Below are 22,525 nucleotides of genomic sequence, written 5' to 3' on the forward strand. Positions count from 1 at the left end.
GCCTTGGGTAAGGTATAGGGTATTTGCCTGCTGGACGATTCTTGGCTTCTGCCTGCACAGCACGCTTGCTGCATTGGAGAGGTGCTTTGTTCTCTATGTGTGCTGGTGGAGGGAATGGTAGCCCTTTCCTGCAGAGCTCCAAGAGTCCAAGGAGTGGGACGTGCAGCCACCAGCAGTGTGGAAACTGTGTTCTCTTTGAATTTAGACTTCAGGATCTCTTGTACATTTTACCTGAACTGTCCCTGCCCCGCTCTGTGGCACCCCCAGGAGCAGCGTTTCTGTTATGCTCTGTATGACTGGGTGGAGTTGGATCAGAGAATTAGCACCATTAAAGAGTCATTTGGTTTGTTTTTTGTTTTGTACATTGATCTTTGAGTAACTGTGATATCAGGTGTTGTATTTTTAAACTAGTGGGACTGCTCCTAACTAGTGTAAGTTGGACTTGGATATAAGGTTTTATGGTTTTATATGGAAATATTGACCTTCCAGTGTTTTGTTTCATTTTTTTTTCCTTTGCGGCTACATATTACATTGTGAATCATGTACTACGATTAGACTTGGGGAAAAGTAGGTTTGAAGGGAGGAAGATGGAAGAGAAGTTGATATTTTTGTGTAGATACATATAGTATAACCTGCTTACATTGCATCTAGGTAAAAGTGTCTCAGCTGAAAAACAGACACAATGGAAACTTTATTGAAACAAGAACAGTAAGGTGTAAAACTTCTAGGTGTCATTGTGAAATTTACAAGATTCTTCACAATAACCATGCGCAGTCTTTTTATTTTCAGTCATTCTTATAATCTTCAATCTTAAAATAGTCATAACCATGTTGCTTCATTCTTGTAACTGCCCTTTTGTTTCTAGCAATGCCATTGTAAGTGACATTTCCTCTAACATAGAATTTTCTTCAATATCAGGGTCAAGAAAATGTTAGAAATCATGTTTTTTCTCATTGATAAAAAGTTCTTCCTCTCATTTTAGGTATTTTTCTTGAATGTGAAAGTAAAATTGGAAATAAGGTCCCTTCAAAAATATCACTAGAGCTTTTTTGAACTATGTGACTTTGAAAAGTTTCATGATAGTTCTCAGCAAATATCAAGTCAAATGTCATTTAGAAAGTGATATAGGAAATTACTATTGCTTTGAGAATTAATAAGAATTGAGAGTCTGTATTTTGGAGGTCAGATCTTCCTTTTCTTTTGCTTTTGCTTTTTGTACTGCTGTTGCAGGAGTTCTCATTCTCACTTCTTCTTAGCCAGATGTGAACACCTGCAAACGCAATATATGAGCCAGAGGTGTCAGATTTGGCGTTTACATTCGAGTTGACATATGGGAGACCCTGATTCATGAACAACAGAATGTCTCCAAGTCTACGCTAGTGGCAAAACTTTTGTTATGCTATGTATTGGGAATTCATTGTAGAGCTCAAAATTTTGGAATAACATTTATGAAGCAGTACAGAGCAGAAATTTGCTAATCTGAATTTTATTACACCACATACTTTATAATCTGTCTGTGCATGTATATACAAAATCTTGGTCTTGCTCTACCTGTTAGCAGAGATTTAATAGCAGAGGGTGCAATAGGTTTCATGTTACTGAAATTTCATTCTTTGAAGAAAATGTATTGCGCAATATTTATTATACTGTGAAGTGTTATCAAGATTAAACAATGCTTATGCTTGGGTTAAGGCATTACTAGAGAACTCGCTTCAGTACCCATTTTTTCTTTGGTTAGCAATTTGATCTTGGGAAAGTACTTCAGGTTTTTTTATCCCTGAGTTTTTACATCTGTAAAGCAGGGATAGAATTCCCCTTTCCCTGCCCTTATAGAGCTTGATGAGAAAATCCCTGGGGCAGTGATGATGTCCATCTGCATTCATATAGCATTTAGTAGATGACTGTTTCTCCAACCTCAAGCAAGCTATTGCTTATTAGATTATTAAATTATTATTATTAGATTAGATTATTAGATATGGTGTCAGATGCTATTCTAACTCCCCAAAATTAATAACAAACAAAAGAGTGAGCAGATTTTATGCTTCGTTGACCTTGGTTTTTATTTTGTTTGCTCAGTCTCTTGCAAATCAATTTATTTCACTGATCAAAAGCCCGTGGATGACAAGGAAAAGATCCCCTTTCATACCTGCAACTTTTGTAGCAAGGCTTGTCGTTCTCCAGGATAGCTCTGGAAAAGGGCAAGAGGACTGGGTGGATGCTATAAAGTCTCTTCTTTATTTCTTAATTTCCCTCTTTCCCTCATTGTAACATGAGGATAATGGTATTTACCTCCTTGAGCCTTATTTATCAGGGTACCATGTAAGATTTACACTATTATGTATCACAGCAATGAAAGGATACAAATGTTCTTGGAAACTCTTAGAAACTTAATAATGATTGGTGTTGAACATGGCTGGCTTGGTGCCATCATGAAGACTAGGAGCCCTACTATATTTTCTTCTGTCTGTTACACTGGTATAATTACACTGAAACCAATTGAGTTACACCAAGATAAAAGATAAAAGAATTGGAGTCCGATTTGTATGGCGCCAAACTTGAATCCTCTGGTAGGGCAGACGTTCTGGTTCGGTCACCACAGGAGACCTCAGGGGACAGTATCACACCATAGGACATTCCTTAGATGGTGTATGTATATGTGTACCTATGTACAGCAAAAGAAAAATTTCTATCCATATGTGTATTCTTTGTCAGACTGTGAGGTAATGTCTCCAAATGCTAGGTCAGATAAACTATCATGAAGAATGAATTTAATTTGAGAACAGACACACCTCTTTGGAGAAGGGTGGTATTATACTTAAGTATATAATCTGAACAAAAGCCACTGGGCAGACTGAATTACAGTTCTGGTTACTTGGTCCCAAAAGTTGGTCACTAGAGAAAACGCATGTCCTTTGCCATCAGTTGGATATTAACTTTGCTATTATTTTGGCTTTCAATGAGGAAAAATGGACAGTACTGCAAATAAAAATGGGGTTGCTGATATTATGCTTTGTATTTAACCTGTAATGGTCCTTACAGGGTAATCAAACTGTTTTTCTAAAAGGATACTCTGAGCAGAGCAGCATATCCAAAATAAAATACTAATAGTATTATGAAATATTCCAACAGGCTCTGTCCAGTCCTCTTTTTGTAACAGGGAGGTTCAAAAAGCACATACTCCTACATGCAGCTTGTAAGAAAAAGAGAAACATATCCCTTATTCACTTAACCTGTTAATGCACTATTTGGGTTTATGCACCCAATGTTAACATATGCTAATTTATGTTAATGAGAGAGATTGTCATCTGGTGCATAGTAGCGTAACATAGCTATGGAAGTCTATCTAGAGAAGAATTCCAGCAGCCTGGGCATGGAGCCCTCTAAGAGTACCTTCTCAAGGCCAAACACAGAGAGGATCTGCTGGGAACATACCTGAGGACGGACAGCAGCACAGACAACTGCAGAGGTTCCTCACAGAGCTGCAGCTGATGTCCGGGTTAAAACACACAGGGGAACAATGCTCCTGTTTGGTCTGTACTAGGTTACTCCCTGACCCAGGCCCAGGAAAAAGAGCAGAACAAGGCAAGATAGTAGCTTATCACCACTTGTATGTCTTTTGGACAGTCTTCAGATCATGAGCTCCTGGAGGCAGAAACTTTTGCTCTTTCGCTTTGCCTAAAGCACCTTGCATTCTCTTGCTTATTATATACATTGGAAATAATTATAACTGTCACTGACTTGTTTTCTCTGTTACAGTGTGTGCCGTGGTCGAAAGTGGGAATGCACCAAAAATATGTGTGATGGCACCTGCACTGTTATTGGTACAGCTCATTATTTGACATTTGATGGATTGAAATACAAGTTTCCAGGAAATTGTCAATATGTATTAGTTCAGGTAAGAATATGTCAAATGCTGAAGCTGTCTGATAATATGTCTGATAATATAAGATGTTTTATACAAGATGTTTTATACCAGGAGAGAAGTCTAACATTTGGATAAATCACAGTAAAGTATTTGTAGTTACTAAGCCAGATGTATGGTAGAGGAGAGAAGAGCTTATTGATGACTTCAAAGATGCCTTGAGAAATATGAAGATTGCATTGTGCTCTATAGAAGTGAGTTAGGTTGTCATGTGTCTAGCTGGCAGTCATAAATCATATGATAGCAGCATGGTACGGAAAGGAGGTGTCTGAATCTCATCTCTAACAAAGAACTGTAGATACCCATAAGTCAATCTTTCCTCATTCCCCACTAGCCGCTTTATCCTGTAGTGATGGCTTACTGTCTGACTCAGTGAGATGAGAAGTGCTTGGTGAACCTTCTCTAATGTGTCCAGAGCACAGACTCTGCTTGTTCACTTTGGCAAAGTCACTGTCCTGTTCCATGCACCAACCTGTTTGGGTACATTGACAATATCCAATACGGATAAAGACATAGCACACTAATGTCACCCTGTGATTTGTGGGAGCAGCTTGAAATTTAGAGTGCTAAAGAAGATTAAAGCTCATCTACAGATGCAAATCATTGTGCATTTAAAAGTGCGTGTGCAAAAGAAAAAGGGTTTCTCTGAAAATTTGGTCTAACACTAGACAGATCCACTGCTAATAGATAACATCAGTCTTCTGCAGTTAGAAAGTGTCATGTTTCTTGCGTGGGCTACTTTTTTCCACCCAGACCCTTTTCATGAGGCCCATTCCTCCTTGCAGTTCTCCTTGGGCAGGAAAGCGTGATCAACCTGTCTCTGGCTAGGTCTTTGAAATGTGCTCCCACCTTGATGCCAGCTGGATTACCTTAGAGGAATGATTGCTCTGACACTAGTGAGAGCTCTGTGTAAAGGTCTTATGGGCAGTAATAGCATACAGTACTACAAAACTACTTAAAATGAAAATGAGATCTGTTTTCCTCAGATGACAGGCACAGAACTATAGACAGGGTCTTTTTCTTAAAAGGTGTATACTGAAATAAACCCAAAAAACTAAAAGGCCTGATAGTCATGAGTCATCATATAAACGTAGTACTGACTCTTCATGCATCTCAGAAATATTTGATTTAAAATTACATTAAATGACCTAATTGCTCCCCAAGAAATAGGTTGACATTATTGTAATTATTATTCATGTACAGATGGGAAAACATGGGCATCAAACATTTTGCTCCAAACTGTGCAGCAAGTTTCTTTCTAACCCTTCTTTCTAACCTAACCTTCTAGGTTTATATTTTAATTTTATCATTAAAGCTGCAGAGTCTTGTTTTCACTGTTAAATCAATTAATATATGTGTATTAAGATGTATACTGTGACCATTGTACATGTTTAAAATATCACAGATACTGTAATAGCATGGATACTCCCTGCAAAATATGCACGCGTGTGTGTCACTAGCAGAGTGGGCCTCATTCTTGAAGGGGTGGACCACATGAATATCAATGCTAAGCACAAAATAAATTAATATAGGAACAGTTGGCATGCCAACATATATCTTACTGGCCACAGAGTACACAGGGTATTATTTGAGGCTTCCTTTTTCTCCGTAGATCTATATGTGTTTTTTGAAGTTCCACATTAATGAGACTCATTCATTTATTTTCATCTGATAGGATTTCTGCAAGGATGACTCTGGGACATTCCGGATACTAATTTCAAATGAAGGCTGTGGCTTCACTGGAGAAAAGTGCACCAAAAGGATTATCATTCTGTATGAAAGTGGGGAAATAGAGTTGTTTAATGGAAATGTACGTACGCTTCTGTTCTTTTTCCATTTTGGGGGGAAAAGAATTCCAGGTTGTTTAGTAAGATGAGGCATGAATGATCTCATGCTCAGTGGTTCTTGAAAATTAGATCATAAAATGAACGGATCAGGAGGATTATAATTATCCATTTTGCTCCCAGAGGTATAATGCCATTTTGGTATTTCTGCTTGATGCCAATAAATTTATCTCAGGTAAGAATGCTGTTCAATGCAAGCTCATATGAGGAATGCCCTTTCTAAACATGGGAGGTCTAAAGTCTATTTCAAGCAAGGTTAAGTGCAAGGAAGAGCAAAAAGAAGTGACTGTCCCATGACTAGTAAAGCTTCAGACCCAATTTAGCCTTCTGAAGAACTGAGCGCACAGAAAAAAAAGAATTCATGGGTGAAACAAGTTGATACTGCAGAGGCAAATATCAACTATCCTTCCCCTTGTTAAATTGTCAGATGGAAAATCCAGATGACTGGATTCTTCTTTTTTTCCCCTTTCCTACCAATGAACACCGAAGAATTGACCAAGAATCACTTCCATCTCCCATGTCCCTTCACGGCAGGAAAACGAGCTTTCCAAAGGGCAGAGGTCAGCTCCTTGCCTTGGGCACTGTAACAATTAAGACCGTCTGTATGCAAACATTACAGAGCTACAGTGGATTATAGTGTTTCAGTTGCTCAGTTCTCAGAAGTACTGTGCTCTGAACTGGCATCTGGACCAGAGCTTTGCAAAAATGTTCCCAGTGAAACGTGAAACCACTCTACATTTGCCTTGTTTTGGGTTAACAGACAAAGCTGTACCAGGTTTTGCATAGCCTGCAAATTGCCTGCAAATTGCTGCATGCCACTGAAGCATGACAGGAACACGTAAAACATACCATTATTAATAGTGCCTGTGCAGTGCGTCTTGACAGCATAGATCCATGTAGGCTTTTGGTTGCTGGAGGAATAAACATAAGACATATTGGTTGCCCAACCAATTCTTTATTTACACTGCTAAAGAATCCCCTACTTGGGTGAGGGTGAATAGTAGTGCAGGGATCAGTCTATAGAGCCAGGCTTTGTCCGAAAGCTTCTTTAGGTGACAGATTTTCAGAAGAGCTGTGATTCCGTTTGGACACCTAAAGGAGGGCCAGAAAAGACGAGGTGATTAGTCATCCAGCAACTCCAGCAATAGAGAATGTTTGGTTCCCGAGAGAGTATGTCCTTGCAAAAGCTAGGTCTGTATCACAAGTCTGTCCACATGACCTTGACTGAATTTTTAGCTGTCTTTCTAGAGAGTTTAAGGCTCAGTGTAATATCTAGAGCAGGTTTTCTTAGAAATAACAGCAACCAAAGGAGAGATTAAGGAAAAACAACTGATATGAAGACTCAGGCAAATTCTCACCCAGTGATGACTTCCTACACTCTTTTTCCACAAGAATCCTTAGAAGCAAGCAGCAGAATCAACTCTTTTTTTACCATTAAAATGTTTCCAAGCAGCGTTGTTTTGAGATGATACTGTTTTGAAAGCAGCTTCTAGTTTATAAGTAAAGAGGGGCTTAACTGAAGTATCTACATGCTACAGTTCTGGCTCACATTAAAAAAAAATAAAATTGTGAAATCATTTTTGCTCTTCTGAAACAAATAAATATGCCAGTTTGCAAGGTCAAAAATTTATGACTTCATGCTTGGGCAAAAAGCCTCCATAAACATAGAAATTCTGTAATTTAGGTCAACCTCCCAGCTCAATTTTGTCCTCCTCTGGTTTTTGCCTTAGTTTGGAAAGACAGAGACTACTGTAGATATTTAGAAGATAAGTGATGAAGTGTGACTAGACTGTATAGTAATACATTGGGCGTGGAAGAAGATGAAAAAGCTTCCAGTTCCTAAAATAGTCTCTTTTAACATATTCTTCCCCTAAAGATATTGAAGGCCCTCTTTAGGAGATCCTTGGAGGATGTCTTCTCTGGGGATAGTTTCTGGTAATACCCCAGAGGTGAAGAGAATTGAGTTACAGTACTGAGTTTTTACTGAATTGAGCAAGAAGGAATAGTGGGATAAGGAAGTATTTTGCCCTCAAACTAGGGAGTGGATGAATGGTTTGTGGGCTCCTCTTTCTCCCTTGCTTTAATCACTATTTGTACTGATTGAAAGTTTTCATCTGCCTCTTCCACAATTAAGCAGTTTTTAGTTAATGCATTAGTGGTGCTTAAAGTAACAGCCATGCCAGAACTTTCTCTCCAAATGTGGTTAATAATCCTATTGGCGTTCCCATTGAAAGGGGATTACAGTGTGAAAGAAAGCATTTTAAATTAATCTCTTAAGTTCTTGGTAGCTGGAGGTGGTGAATTTGCAGCCAGATGGAAAGAGAAAGAGGCACACAGGGGAATTGAAAGTGAAGGAGAAATGAAGAGACACCGAAAGGAATCGCTCAGGATTTTTCCTGTTGGTGTAGCTGGTTGAGAAGAAAGTCCTTCTTGACTTCAGAATCAGGCTCTGGTCCTTCAGAGGCCACCGATGCATGTGATTCTTCCAGTTCACATTACACTTAAACCTAGCCAGCCCTTATGTCGCTACCTGCCTCAGGAGCACAGAATTGTTAGTTTCCTAAAAAGATGAAATAAAAATAAAACGTAATTATCCAATGAACCATTGACCAAATACTAAACTGATCATTAATTGGGTATACCCTGTCCTCTTCATAAGCCCTCCTTCTGTTCAGCAGTCATTGCTTTGTGTGTCACCATTTGTGGTGAGTGTTTGTTATACCCTGGGAGCACAAGGGACATTGCCTCATTCAAAATTATAGAAATGTGATGAGATTGAAATACCCTACTTGTGTTCCAATTTGCTGTTCAGAAGTGTTGTTTCTAAGGCAATAATTTATCCACAGCAACTTTTCAGTGTAGAGACAAGCTTGTAATCAGTCCCTTACCCATACCTTGCTTACAGTTTTGCAAGTGCTCCGGGGCACCTGTATAGTGTATGGGAATTATCTGTTCTCTGGAGAACAGCATGTTTGAAAATAGCTGTTAACTTATAAGCACGTGTCCCACTGGGAAAGTGACCTACATGAAATAGTAATTAGAGACATGGTCGATAGTGCAATGTGCTTTTCTTGTTCAGGTAAACATCAAGGTACCTCCTAAAGATGACAATGATTTAGAAGTCATGAGGTCTGGCCGTTATTACATCATTTTACTGGGCAAAAGCATCAGTGTGACCTGGGATCTGGCCATGGGAGTCTCAGTTATCTTAAAAGGCAATTTCGAAGTAAGTGTTTTTTGCTTTACTTCTTCTCACTAAAGAATGCACTTACCCTGTCTCTGGGGAATAGCATTGTTTTATACAGGCATGCTGATAGATTTCCATGGAGTATTAGGCACTTGCTTGAAAATGAAGGGATTTTTTTGTAATACCGTAAGGGTTGCTTACTTTCCTGGTAGTTCAACTATAAAGGCTAAATTCTGGGTCATTGGAGATGAGCTATGACAGAAAGGATGAATGCTGTGGTGCCTCAGAGTAACCATGCCTTGAGTGATTTCTTCTGTATTCAAGAAGAGCAGTATAAGGAGCCAGATTTACTAGTGATGGTGATAGGACAGTCATCTCCAGAAATAAAATGGGATTGTAGGACATACTCCAAACAGAGCCAGGGACATACTCAAATAAAGCCAACAGTCACCACTGATTGGAGTTGTCATCTTGCTTCCTGGGGTCCTTGGAGACAGTATGGTCCTACTTTCAGCTAAGCAGAATGGGAATAGGAGCTAAACGTTCTCTGTGAGAGACTATGTCTATTTTAGTGAACTTGGCAAGGCCAGGGATAACTCAGTTTTTAAGCCTCGTGCCATTAAAGCACGAGTCTAAAAAGACTTCTTAACAAAACCCTAAGCCAGTCTATAGATGTAAGATTTACGTATTTTGTGTTTTTTTCCCTGCAAGGATCAAGTGTGTGGTCTGTGTGGAAACTTTGATGGAATCCAAAACAATGATTTGACTAGCAGCAATGAACATCTTGAAGTAGATCCAGTTGACTTTGGGAATTCTTGGAAAGTTAATCCATACTGTGCTGATGTTGAAAAGGTGATTATGAATGAACTGTGAAAACTAATTAATACAGGTTACAGTATCACTCAAGAGTGGGCAAAGAGGTTTGAAAGGATAAAAATAAATAGAAATGAACTCCTTCCCCCATATTTTTGCCAAATAATATTTCTTGAAATCCGATAAAAGATCAATTAGCTTATTTAAGGCCTCTGCGCTGCCTGGCTTCAGATGAATGTTAAAATAGCCAATCTGTACGGTAGAGGCTGTTCATAGAGTTTGCCAGCCCAGATGCTTGAAATCCAGGTATAACTGGAAATCTCATTTTAGAGCTTAATCTAAAAAAAACCAGCTGTAATTTTCAGACGGAGGAGTTCAGATAAAAAATTTGTATTTCCCTATCCAAACTTTTATATCCCAAATCTTAGTCTGTCCATTTATGAACAACTGAATGCAGAGATTAGTTTCTTTCTATATGCTGCTCAATCTTTTTTAAAGAGCATTTAGTTATTATTTTCAGATTGGAGAGGCTTGAACAGAAAAAGCAAGATACAGGAGGGGATGTAAGAACTTATTGCCATGCTATCACTGCTTCTGAATTTTGAGGAGGTTACCTGCTATCTGAAAGTGTTATCTATGTCCTGGTGCCAGAGATTAGGTGATTTCATGGGGTACTAGTTATGCTACACATGAGAGTATACTTCCTCTTTTTCAAATACAGAGTTTTGAAAGAATGAAATTGAATAATAAGTTTGTCTTGATCTGACAAATAATTATAGCTAAAAGTATTTCCAAATCAAAAAGTGAGAGGAAACAACTTGAAGACAACTTATTTTGTCATTTGTAAAATGAAGCATTTCATTCAGATGATGCTTTTGAGGCTGAAAACTTTCTCTTGAAAATTCGTCTAAATTTTCAGAGAAAGAGGGGGAAAAAAAGGCCTTTTTTAGGTCTTTCCTTAAAAGATTTAAATTATCAGAAAATAAAATGAAGCATTTATTTTTGATCACATGAAATCTTTTGGGTTAGTTGGATAAATTATCTGCAAGCGTGACAAAGCCAAAGTATTACCTTGCTGAATGTCACTTTTTAGATATGACTTGATTGGAGCACAGAAGAAGTTGCAATAATGAGGAGTGAGACTGCAGGGTATGACTGAGAAGGAGCAGCTCCTTGTTTCAGTGTAATAGGCACAGGACAGAACCTGCAGACTGTCTCCGTGATAAATGCCGTGTCAATACTAGTGCTCCTTGCTCTTAAATAAATTAAATGGGAGAGGGGGAGACTACTGAGCAGTGGCCATGGGTATTGTCTGCTGAAGACTGATCATATTTTGAGTCTTGTGGGCCTTCTGTAGAGCTGTGAATGATCATTTTTCGGGTGGATGTTTGGTACAGTGAGACTCTCTGTCATCGAAATATCTATGTTAAAACTGCAGCATACAAGTAAGAGCTGCAGAAAATGTGGGAGGTGACCTGCTCTACTCTGTGTTCTGCCATGGCAGGATTTGTCCTGACAATTTCCTTTCTCATGAAAAATGTCTAGTGCTAGTGAGTCTCTTACTTCAATTTGAAGAGTCCTGAGATCCTGAAGCAAAGCTAATGCAATGTGTGCTTGTCTCTTACAATATTAAGCCCAACCGGGAACAGACCTTGATGTCTCCACTGTGTAATGGAAACATAGTGAAGCAGGTGATGGTAGAAACATCATGCAGCATTTTGTCTGGGGATCTCTTTGAAGAATGCAAAAAACTTGTGAGTATTGTCATGTGTTTCACATTCAATTCTGCATGATCTGTGCTGACACTGATTACAGCTGAGGGGAAAAGTATGGTTGTGCTGACAGCACACAGGACTTGGAGGAGACTGACTAATTGGTGTTCTCATCTCTGACCCTGTCCTGTAGCTGATGCTTGATGGGAAAATTCGGAATACCACCTAGTAGAAAGCTATAGAATAACTTCTACTTGAGGGAAATTTTACTCTAAAGCCCAGAGACTGGCACATGAAGTCAAACACAAGGGTTGAGATTTGAGGGGAGAGGGAGCTGCGCTAATATAATGCCATTCAGACTGCATTCTACCCAAGCTGCTGCACAAGAGGGTATGGAAACAGGGCACAAAACATATAAAGTTACTCCATATGGGGAATATTAAGGAACAATAAACTGTAGTGTCTATAACAGCTTTGAGAACATGGACTGATTTGGGTCCTTGCTGACATCAGCAAGACGACCTGCACTGATTTATGTGGTACCTCCTCAACTCTTGGCAAATGGAGCAGGCAAACCATCTGAAGGTTAAATCTGTCTAGAAGGAGGAGATGAGGGGAATCAGTGAGTGTACTGTACCCTGTATTTCTCTTTTGTAGGTGAATCCTGAGCCCTACATAGATATTTGCATGTATGACACTTGTGCTTGCGAATCTATTGGGGACTGTGCTTGTTTCTGTGATGCTATAGCAGCCTATGCACATGTCTGTGCACAAAAAGGTGTTGCTGTTCACTGGAGATCACCAGCTCTGTGCCGTAAGTAGAGGGCAGATGAGGAAGAATTGGGTGAAAAGCTTCAAGTGTTTACTCAGTAAGCTGTTGGCTCAGATAGACTGTTCTTATCCAGCTCTGCTCCCACTGATGTCAGGAGAAGTTCACTTTAATGGGACTGGGCTAGCAGCTCACGGTGACATTTCCTCTCCCTTTTCTATTTATGTTCAGAGCCATATCTGGAAAAAACATTCCCTCAATAAGGGGATATAATAGTCCATGGTACAAACAAACATAGAGAAAGAAATGGTTTCTGTACATTTTCTTTTTTTTAATTAAAATTTAAAGATCATTTTTTTCAATTATTTTTATCAAAAACAAATATCTCTGATCTAGAGCAAGTACTTAATTATGTGGAAAAAACTTTAAGTGTGAAGAAGTGGCCTGCCCTGAATGTATTAAAATAAATACATTTAAAAATGGAAATCTTTCTTTTTCTATATGTATGTGGTCCACTTTGTACCAAGTTTGGTGTCATAGTTCTGAGAGGCAAGGTGAATACACTCTGGTTTGATTTTTTTGCCTCTGATTCTTTCATTCTGTAGCACAAAGCTGTGAGGACCTGAATAAAAAAGGATTAGATTATCAATGTGAATGGCGATATAATAGCTGTGGACCTGCTTGTCCTATAACGTGCCAGCACCCACAGCCTTTGGAGTGCCCTCTGCGGTGTGTGGAAGGATGCCATGTACACTGTCCTGCAGGTAAGGCCATCTTCTGCTTTAAGCAGTTACTTACCTTTTTCTGCTCTGCTGCTGGTACTTGTACGTATTGCTGTAGACTCTTATTTTTCCCCCCCCACGTGTTTCTATTGCATGAAAAGAGGTCTTATAGTCCAGAAATATTCACAGATTGGTAAGGCTGGATATTGCAAAAGGCAGATGTAGCAGTTAATTCCTTAACAGGCTTACTGATGTGTTTTCACCACAATTTCTTACTGCATGAGGAGGAAGGTCATTAGGCATCCTGGTTTGAGTTCGTGAAATGAGCATAGTGTGTGAAGGGCATGAAGTGGTGCCTAGAAGAGGAGAATGAAATAGTGCCAGCACGAACAAGAGAGGATGAGAATGGGGTGATAAGAAAGGAAGATAGGAGGATTAGGGGTTGTGTAGCAACAGAGGATGTTGGTTATGTGGTTAAAGGAGGGTATGAATCGGTGCTGGACACTCATAAAATGCTCTCCTTCAGAGCAACTACCGCAGTGGGGGAAACCCGTTGCCTTGACCTGCTTACTACCTGCAAGGCTCTGGTGCTCCTGAGAGTGTCCAGCAGGCATCCTCCTGTGAGCCTGAGCTTTCAGCTTAACTGGTCCCATCAGCTATCTCTTAGGGGAAAGCAAAAAATATGGGAAATACGGGGTGGGGAGAGAAAAGACAGACAGAAAGGGAAAGAGTGAAAGATGAGCAAGATCCAAAAGGAGAGTGAAAACTCAGATGAATAAATAGCTCCTAAGGACAGAGCAAGAAGACATGAAGGCAAAGTGAATAGGTATTTTAAGACCAAAAATAGCTATTCTGGGCTCTGGTATCTCTGATCAGAGTGAGGTAGGGGATACTGGGAGACATCAATAATATATATGTAAAAAGGAAAATGCCATTTTCTCCTGTCATCTTCAATGCTTTGTTCTAAAGATATGTTCACCTTCTGTATGGTACTGGCTATTGCAGGTTATACACTGGGTTAAGTACTTCCAGTATCTAAATAAAAGTGGTTATGAAGGAAGGAAATACTTCTCTGTGTCAAACTGGCAGTGGCCATAACACAGGCAGAGTATTCAGAACTTTTGAGCCCAACTCAGAAGCCTTGTCATGTTTTTTGTGGCAGGGTAAATGCAATGATTAGTTTTGCAATTCATGAAAATTGGCATCTTTATACTACTGTGCTATTTTGAAACAGGGAAAATACTTGATGAGTTGTCCCTGGATTGCATCAATCCAGAAGACTGTCCTGTGTGTGCAGCTGGAGATGTCAACATCCTGCATGGAAGGAGAATAGTTTTGAACAGAGATGATCCACAGCGCTGTCAATCTTGGTATGATGGGTTTGTGCAGTGAAATCGCATGCTGCTTAAGTGGGATGAATGAGAGAGATGAAGCACATCCGCATGAATAAGTTTTTGGACATAACTTTAAATATACCACTGAAGATGAAGCTTGGAAACCATCTTTTATGTCAGTAGCCCTTCACGTACAATCTGAAGCTGAAGTTTTTCAGTGACAGTAAGGATTATAGGATGTCAGCTCAATTTAAGCAAGTGAAATTCATAAATTCCTTTCAAAAAAGGCCTTTTCCCATGTGTAGGTGGCCCCACTGGCTTCAGATGTTCCACTTCTTTTTGTGTAAGGTGTGATTCAACATCAATAAAGCCATCAGTCTTTCCTTCTGCCAGTACTAAAAAAAATCCTATGTGTAGTGGAAGATCTGAATGTGCACTGAGTCTAGAACTTGCTGAGATTATTAGCAGTTGGAACTGTGTACTATTATTGGAAAACCAATTTCCCCAAGATTTTAAGATGATATCCCATGGCCTGATCCTGCATGCATGCATTTCCAAATACGATGAAATTAATGGCAGGGTGCACAATGCTGTGCACCATGCAGGGTCAGGGCCTTCAGCTGCAACGTGGCAGAGACTGATTTTCATTCTGTCTATGCCAGTGGCATATTACGTCATGGCCTGTAGTATCTGGGAGTTTGGCATTCTCCGGATGTCTAGACCCTTGATGGATACTTTCACTAGTCACTTATAACGCTGTGAACACAAGAGAATTTTCCATCTTGTAATTTGACCAGATTTAATAGAAACTGAGTTGTAAAACTGCAGCAGCTATTAGCCCAGACTAACACCTTAGCTCTAAATGCTCTGAACCTCACAGAAGCTCTGAATGGGTAAGAACTTTGAATTCCTGGCCTCTTGCCGGGGCTAGCGTATGTCTGTGCTATAAACCCAGGGCATGAGACTGTTAGGCTAATCAATTAAATTTTTTTTTTTTTAACAGTATACACAAAGAGCCTTGAATTCCATCAAAAGGTCAAAAAAGAGTCTTCATAAATGAGTCTCTATTCCCTAATTTTTATAATCCCTAATAATAATTTATCTTAAATGTTGATACACTGGCCACTGCTCACAAAAGATTTCAGAACATTAGGAAAACTTACCTCACTAGGGAAACATCCTTTTGCATAGCTGTCACCTAATTTAGATGCCTACACCATCTGTACAAACAATAGAAAATATTGCACAAAAATGAATTTTATAGCAAGTATCCAAAGGAAATTGGAAACTAGAAGAGGCTTGCTCATATTAGGATTAAAATAATAAATCCTGTGTTGCTATACATTAATGTCAAAAGTAGCTGTGCATTCTTCAATTAGGAAGACACTAAAAGCAGCTTGAAAAGAACACAGTGCTTAAACTAAGAGAACTTAAACAAAGGTGCTATGTGTAAAGTGAAGTCTTTTACCAGAAAATGGCACCTTCTTCCAGTATTAAGTTGTTTAGCTTGTACATTCTGGGTTTTCTCTGGCAGTGAAAACAAGCATTTTTTGGTCCTTGCTCTTTCATAAACTTTTTCTATTCTGTTTCTTGGACTGTCCAGTAAGACAAGGAAAACATATTGGCTGAGTCTGTACCACCCTGTGCGTGAGTACAGTCATGTTCTCTGCTCTGATAAGTGAAGGAGAATCATGCAACCAGGAATTGAAAGGGCAGAAGTGTTAAAGCCTTGCTAAAGATAGAAGGAGATGAATTATAAACAAGTTCGTAAAAGGTGGAGGGTGAGAGAGGTGAAAAATCTCATGGCGGTACAGAAGGATGAATAGCGGAAAAGACAGAGATGGGGGAAAAAGAAAAATGGGAGCTGAGATGGAAAGGGGAAGAGAAAAATGTACTGATGGAGGTGAGTGGAAATGTTGGGGGAAGACAAATAGGGCTAAAAGGAGATAACAGCTATAGATGAAATACATCATTTGATATGAGAAAAGGGACTGAAACAGAGAACACGGTAAATAAGGGGAAGATAACAAAGGAGACATAAAAAAAAAAATGGAGGACGAACATGTGCCAAAGCTGTATTCCAAACAAAATGAAGTCAGGAAAAAGAAAAGGAAAGTAATGCACTTCAGAGGTAGAAAAAAGGCTGTTTGTTATTTTCACTAAGGTTAAAACCGAGGTAAACCTAGCCTCCTCGCAGAGTCTGCTAGGTCATATCAGAGCTAAAAGCATCTTTCCTACTCTACTTTGTGTTAGCTGCCTCCAGTTTGCCTCATGTTTTTCTTCCTTGTGAAGCAAACCAGATCTGCCAGTTCAGTCCATCAATGGCTTGTAGGTACCTGTATTGCTCAAGTGCAGTGGGTTTCTAGACAGTTTCCAGGCACAGATTTTACACATTCTGCCAAAGGCTGTTATAAGGAGAGTTTCCCCTCACAAATACATTGTAGTTTGTCATACGTTTCCTGGATCTAAACAAACATGCATGAACATATGGGATTTAGCTGTACAATACCTTGTGGGGAGTTGTGGGGAAATGGGGTGGTGAAAAAAATCACCCACATCATGTTTTGTTTGTGTTGTGTTTTTGAGATATTTAACTATTTCTGTATGGACAGTCTTTTATTGGATGCAGGTGATGTGTTGTTATAAGCGTTGATATTTTACAGTTAAATTTGGTGATTTTTGTAGTCTGTGTGAAGGGAAGAACTTAACCTGTGTAGCCTGTGAACCAGTGGAGGACACCCTAACGCTGACAACACCTGCTCCAGAGGAGGACATTGAACTACCACCTAGTGAATACTCATGCAGCAAGATGATGGACTTGGCCTTCCTAATGGATGGCTCCAATAAACTGTCAGAGGAGGACTTCGAACAGCTGAAGACTTTCATAACTGGCATGATGAAGAAACTCCACATCTCCCAAAAGAAAATCCGAGTGTCAATTCTGGTGTATAGGGCTGGCCCCACAATCTATCTTGGCCTTAAAGATATCAAAACACAGTCCCAGATGAGAAAAATTGTCCAAAGCATAAAATACACAGGTGATGAAGTAGCGTCTGCCACTGAAGTCCTTAAATACAGTGTGTTTCACGTTTTTGGAAAAGCAGAAAGGACCAATGCTGCCAGAATTGCGGTGCTATTTATAGCAAGCAAGTCTCCAGGAAAACTCCGCAGCATCCTCACAGCTTTGAAGAATAAAAAAATCACAGTAATACCTGTGGGGATTGGACCGTATGTTAATGTGGAGCAAATAAGGTTCATTGAAAAGCAGTCACCAGATAATAGAGCCTTCCTAATGAACAACGTGTTAGAGCTAATGGATAATAGGGATCTCCTCATTGACCATCTATGTGATCTTGGACCTGAAGAAACTTCTCTGTTACAAGCTACGTCCACTCCAACAATATCCAGTGTCTTATTTCCATCTTGGGGTCTCACAGCACCACCACCCTTTTCAGAAAAACCCACACGCAGAAGGCTGGACATTGCTTTTATTGTGGAAGGATCTGACAATGTTGGGGAGGAAAATTTCAATATCGTCAAGAAGTTCCTTGAGAGGGTGATCACAGAAATGAATGTAGGACAGGAAGATATTCATGTTACAGTCATGCAGTATTCAGAGACTGTCACTCTGGAGTATTCCTTTAGGGAAATACAGTCAAAGGAAAGTATTATTGAGAAGGTGAGGAGCATACCCTACCAAGGAGGGAAGGCTACCAACACTGGGAATGCCCTCGATTATATTTCCAAACACACATTTACACCAGTGAATGGGGGCAGGCAAGATGTTCCTCACTTGGTATATATGGTGTCATCTAGCCCTTCCACTGACGTTATCACACGACCTCCCAGGAGCATAAATGTTATTCCCATAGGCATAACCCCCAATGCAAATATCCAAGAGCTCAGAAAGATCAGTCAGCCTTATAACCCAATAATCTTGCATAGTTATAGCACACTTATTGAAGAAGCACCTGAATTAGTGCTGCAGTCATGCTGTTCTCGTAAACTTTGGACAGAAATTCCAGGTAAAGTTGGACGTATTTTCTGTGTAATTTCCTCTTTCCTCTCTCCTGTGTCATCCATTTCACCCTCACATCACTGAAATTTGAAGAGGGTTCCCGTATCTCATTTGGTATCTGGCATCTGAGGATGCTGCCCCAGTTCAGCAGTACCAAGCACAGCCCTGCAGCCAACCTTCAGTAGGCTCAGAAGTCCTTGGCTCCATTTGTCAGTAAAGTACAGTAGCTCTCAGATAGGATGGAGTGTGACAGAAGCAAAAAGTTATTCTCATCTGCCTACCTCAAGCAAGTTTAAATTACACTTCCTCTTTCCTGAAGAAGCTTCATTGGTTTTGTGTTGGGTTTTTTTGTTTGGTTTTTTTGGGGAGTATTTGTTTTGTTTTGTTTGTTTGTTGTTGGGGTTTTGTTGCTGTTGTTGCTTTGTTTTGGTTTTGGTTTGGTTTTTTGTTTGGTGGTGTTTTAGTCCCCTAAGAGTAAAATAGCATTAGCAGAAAAGCAGGAATTGAAATACCCTTGTTACCCCACTGAATATAAATCTCAAGGCTTTCATTAAAGGGTCATCACTTATTGTTTCAACTGGTCATTATCCTGCTTTGTTTTCCCCAAATGCAGGTGTATCTACCCTTTCTGCTCCTACCAATGGTTAGCAGATGCTACTTCTGGGTATTATGTATAAATAACCTTTTTTTTTTCTTTATTTTTTTCTTCCCCTTCCCCCTCAGAGTTGTGCAACAAACCAATGGATGTCATGTTTCTTCTGGATGGAAGTTCCAATATTGGAGCATCAGAGTTTGAGGAAATGAAAAACTTTGTACGGGCATTTATTGAAAATGTTGAGATCAGTATGTATATGCCTTTGAATTCAAACACATAAAGACTCTTTGTATTTTTTTGCTATACAGGACAAAACAACTTCTCAGTATAGGGTTTTTTAATTTTTATTTTTTTAAATGACCCATTCCAATCCCTCAAAAAATTTTTAAGTTTATATTGGGGAAATCAAGCTAGTAAAGCTTTTGGTTCAGGTGTGGTTCAGTTTCCTCCCAAAACAAGCTGTTCTGGTTCAGGTGAATAAAGGTGTGACATCCAATTCAGGGAACCGTGTGATGAGGAATACCCAGGACAGCAGCTCTGATGAGCACTTCCCTTTATACTGTACTGGGCATAAGTGTGTGTGCCAAACAGGCAAAGCGGTCCCTGTCACAGGATGGAGATTTAGCTGAACTGTTATTCTGTGGCAGAAAAGCAAAAATACGTGTTTGGTTTTGGTTCAGTTCTGGGTTAGGTTCAACAGACGTGAAAATAATAGTTCAAGTTCAGTTCTGGTTCAAGTAAGAATGGATAATTCAGAGGATTTTTGGTTCAGGTTTGGTATGACTGCAAGGTTTTGGTCTTTGGAATAGGCATTTCTGGCTCTGACCAGTTTTTTTGGCTAACTTAGGGTGCTAGAACTGACTTATTTCCTGACCCATGTTGGATGATAGACACTTTTTGGGAGTGCTAGACTCACTGAGCTTGCAGAGTATGTACTGATGGGACGTACACCTCTAGTGAGGTCATGCAGCACAGCTGATATCAGTGCAGCTGCCCTGGTGGAATGCCATATACCCTGCACATACATGGAGGGACCATGTGACACATGTAGTAAATCAGGACATTGTGTGCCCTTGCACCAAGTCCATCCACGTGGCAGGGGCTGCACAGGATCCTGCATTTTCCCAGTAGCACTTGTTTTAACAAGCCTGGATTTTTGATCAGAATTGTACTTTTCAATTCAGCATTCAACCATTTCCACAGAGCAACTGCTGTTGCTGCTGGTGTTTTGCCACTGGGCATTGTCATGTTTGTATTATACCTGTGCTTCCAAAAGAGGTGATTACCAGCACTTGCGCTAATTAGAGAGCTCATAGAGGAAAAGTATAGCATTTCTGTATGTCTAGAATAACTTAGATTTTTTTTTTTTAGAGATTGTACATGGAAGGCACTCTGTTTCTGAAAATTGTGTACATGCAAGTTATAGAGAAGTGAGCCAAGTGAAATAAACACAAACTAAATAAAACAGAGGATTTCTTTTAGCCTAGCCGTTTTCCTTATCTTTGAAGCCTGTAATAGCAAATGTTACATCATTAACAACAGGACAATAATAACGTAGCTATGAAATGACTCCTCACTACGGCCTTGATTTTAAAATCCTTAAGTAGACTGTGGACAAATTGTAAAGCGTAGTGAGTAGACAATATTCAGATCAATATAGGGCTGCAACATTTGGGTACATGAAATTACAATTATTATTAACTTAATTCATAAATATTTTACAAAGCATTGGTAAAGAATAGTATGCTATATACGTTAAGTATCTTCAGTATACAGTAGAAGTCTTTCTGAAACCATGGAGAGGTACAGCCAATCATTATAAACAATGTATTGCCCAGTTCAATTCTGCAAGTCTGATATTTATTAACTTTTTATATCAACCCTCTGTTAATAGTTTTACTCATACTTCTTACATAATATATTAGAGAACTAGGATATCAGAGAATAGCAAAACTTGGAATTTCTCTTCATTCCCCTTTGCAGGCCATGCTCCCCATGTGTACTATGTCCCATGCTGCAGCCTGATGCATGCCACTCAAGTATTGCACGACAGAGGGAAATTTGCATGAAATGTAGTCATCCGGGAGAGCCTGGCCGATCAGGCAAATGGGGCAGCAAACTACTGCCTTTGCAAAACTATGTGCACATAAAAAAAAGTGATGTTTAAACAATTTTAAAATGGAAAAGCGATAACATTTGGAGATCAGTAAACTGAAATTCTCCAATCGCGGTCAAACTGATCTGAGGTAAAATACTGCTTGCTGATTTCTGACAGAAAAGCAACTGTTTCCAGCAATACTTGAATATTTTTTCCCCTGGTAATAGTTCGGGTTTGATCTTCTGATTGAAAATGCAGCTTTCACACTCTGATGGAAAATTGCTGTCTAGTTGTGCTTAATGTAAAACACAACCATAATGTATCCTTTAGATTTATTTTAAGACATTCATATGCACTGCTTAAAATATTTATTTTCTGCTTTCTCCTTCAGGCAATACTTCAATTCATGTGTCAGTTCTCCAGTATGCCAGGGAAAATAATCTAGAAATTTCATGGAACATGCCTCAAGAGACTGAAAAGCTTGTAGAGATGGTGCACTCAATTCAACAAAGGGAGCAAGGTCCTACCAGACTAGGTGAGTGATTATGTGGATGTTGATGTTTAAACAAGAGGAAAAAACCCAGAAATTCTAAATATAGCCTGGCCCCAATCACCAATTCATGTCAGTGCTATTGTGGTAGTGTTCTGCAGTAGGACTGTCAGGTTTTTTAATTCACTCATGTCTTTACTATATGTACATTCCCTGGTAAAGGTTCAATTTTCTCTATTAAAATGTATCCATAGGTTACTCGAATTAGGGTTTGTCTTAATGTATTTTGGAAAGAAGATGACCAGTTTCTTTTTAGCCTTGAAGTAATTCTCAGAATTTGTGTTCATGATCTTTCAAGCAAGCAAAACCTAATTAAGAAGTGAAGACTTCGATCATTAACCTTTCAGCACCAATTAGTTGATTAGACATTTAGCAGCAGAACTGCTTATGCTGACTTCAATAGCTGCCCTTGCTGGATGTTTGTTACTCTGTGCTGAGCCAGTGTAACCGATCTGGTTGGAAAAAAACAGTAGTTATATTCTGGGTGGTTCAGTTCCCTCATCCAAGTTGCCATGCTGGTCCTACAAGGACCTGGGCTGGCACAAGGCTGTGGATGGTGCCAGGGAGCAATGATCGCCTAAGGCGACACCTTAGCTGAAGAGTTACTTGTGAAACATCATCTTCTGCTCCAGACAACTGCTTCCTGAAAAACATGTCCACTTCAGTTTTCATGTGCTAAAACATAACACAGATTTCCCACTACATCTGTGGAAATTCAGTACACACACATGTATCAGTTGTAGGGTTCAGCAAAAAATGATTCTCCTACAGCATATCTGATCTTTCACCAGATACCCTGAGAATTTTGTTCTTCTGGACTGGAACCACATTTGCTCTGGCAGCCGCCTAGCATTACGGTCCTATAAGAGTTGAGGAGTACACAGATTTTTAGGGTCTTTGGCCTACTTCAGACTGTAAAGAATTATTGGTACAGAAAAGTGAGAAATAAAACTTGACTTCC

At 39.5% G+C, this 22,525-nt stretch overlaps 1 protein-coding gene across 1 annotated transcript in view; it reads left to right on the forward strand.

The window, feature by feature from the left end:
- The window catches only part of VWF (von Willebrand factor), a 152,665-nt gene that overhangs the window by 64,567 nt on the left and 65,573 nt on the right, over positions 1-22,525 (forward strand). Inside the window, exons 20-30 of the mRNA XM_009288502.2 lie at positions 3,757-3,895; positions 5,598-5,732; positions 8,846-8,992; positions 9,665-9,805; positions 11,401-11,520; positions 12,136-12,292; positions 12,853-13,011; positions 14,204-14,339; positions 16,989-18,328; positions 19,045-19,164; positions 21,406-21,549. Of these exons, the coding sequence (XP_009286777.1) occupies positions 3,757-3,895; positions 5,598-5,732; positions 8,846-8,992; positions 9,665-9,805; positions 11,401-11,520; positions 12,136-12,292; positions 12,853-13,011; positions 14,204-14,339; positions 16,989-18,328; positions 19,045-19,164; positions 21,406-21,549 (2,738 nt within the window). The remainder of the gene's footprint in view (positions 1-3,756; positions 3,896-5,597; positions 5,733-8,845; positions 8,993-9,664; positions 9,806-11,400; positions 11,521-12,135; positions 12,293-12,852; positions 13,012-14,203; positions 14,340-16,988; positions 18,329-19,044; positions 19,165-21,405; positions 21,550-22,525) is intronic.

This window comes from Aptenodytes forsteri, unplaced genomic scaffold (genome assembly GCF_000699145.1).
Source record: "Aptenodytes forsteri isolate BGI_AS27 unplaced genomic scaffold, ASM69914v1 Scaffold73, whole genome shotgun sequence".
NCBI lineage: Eukaryota > Metazoa > Chordata > Aves > Sphenisciformes > Spheniscidae > Aptenodytes > Aptenodytes forsteri.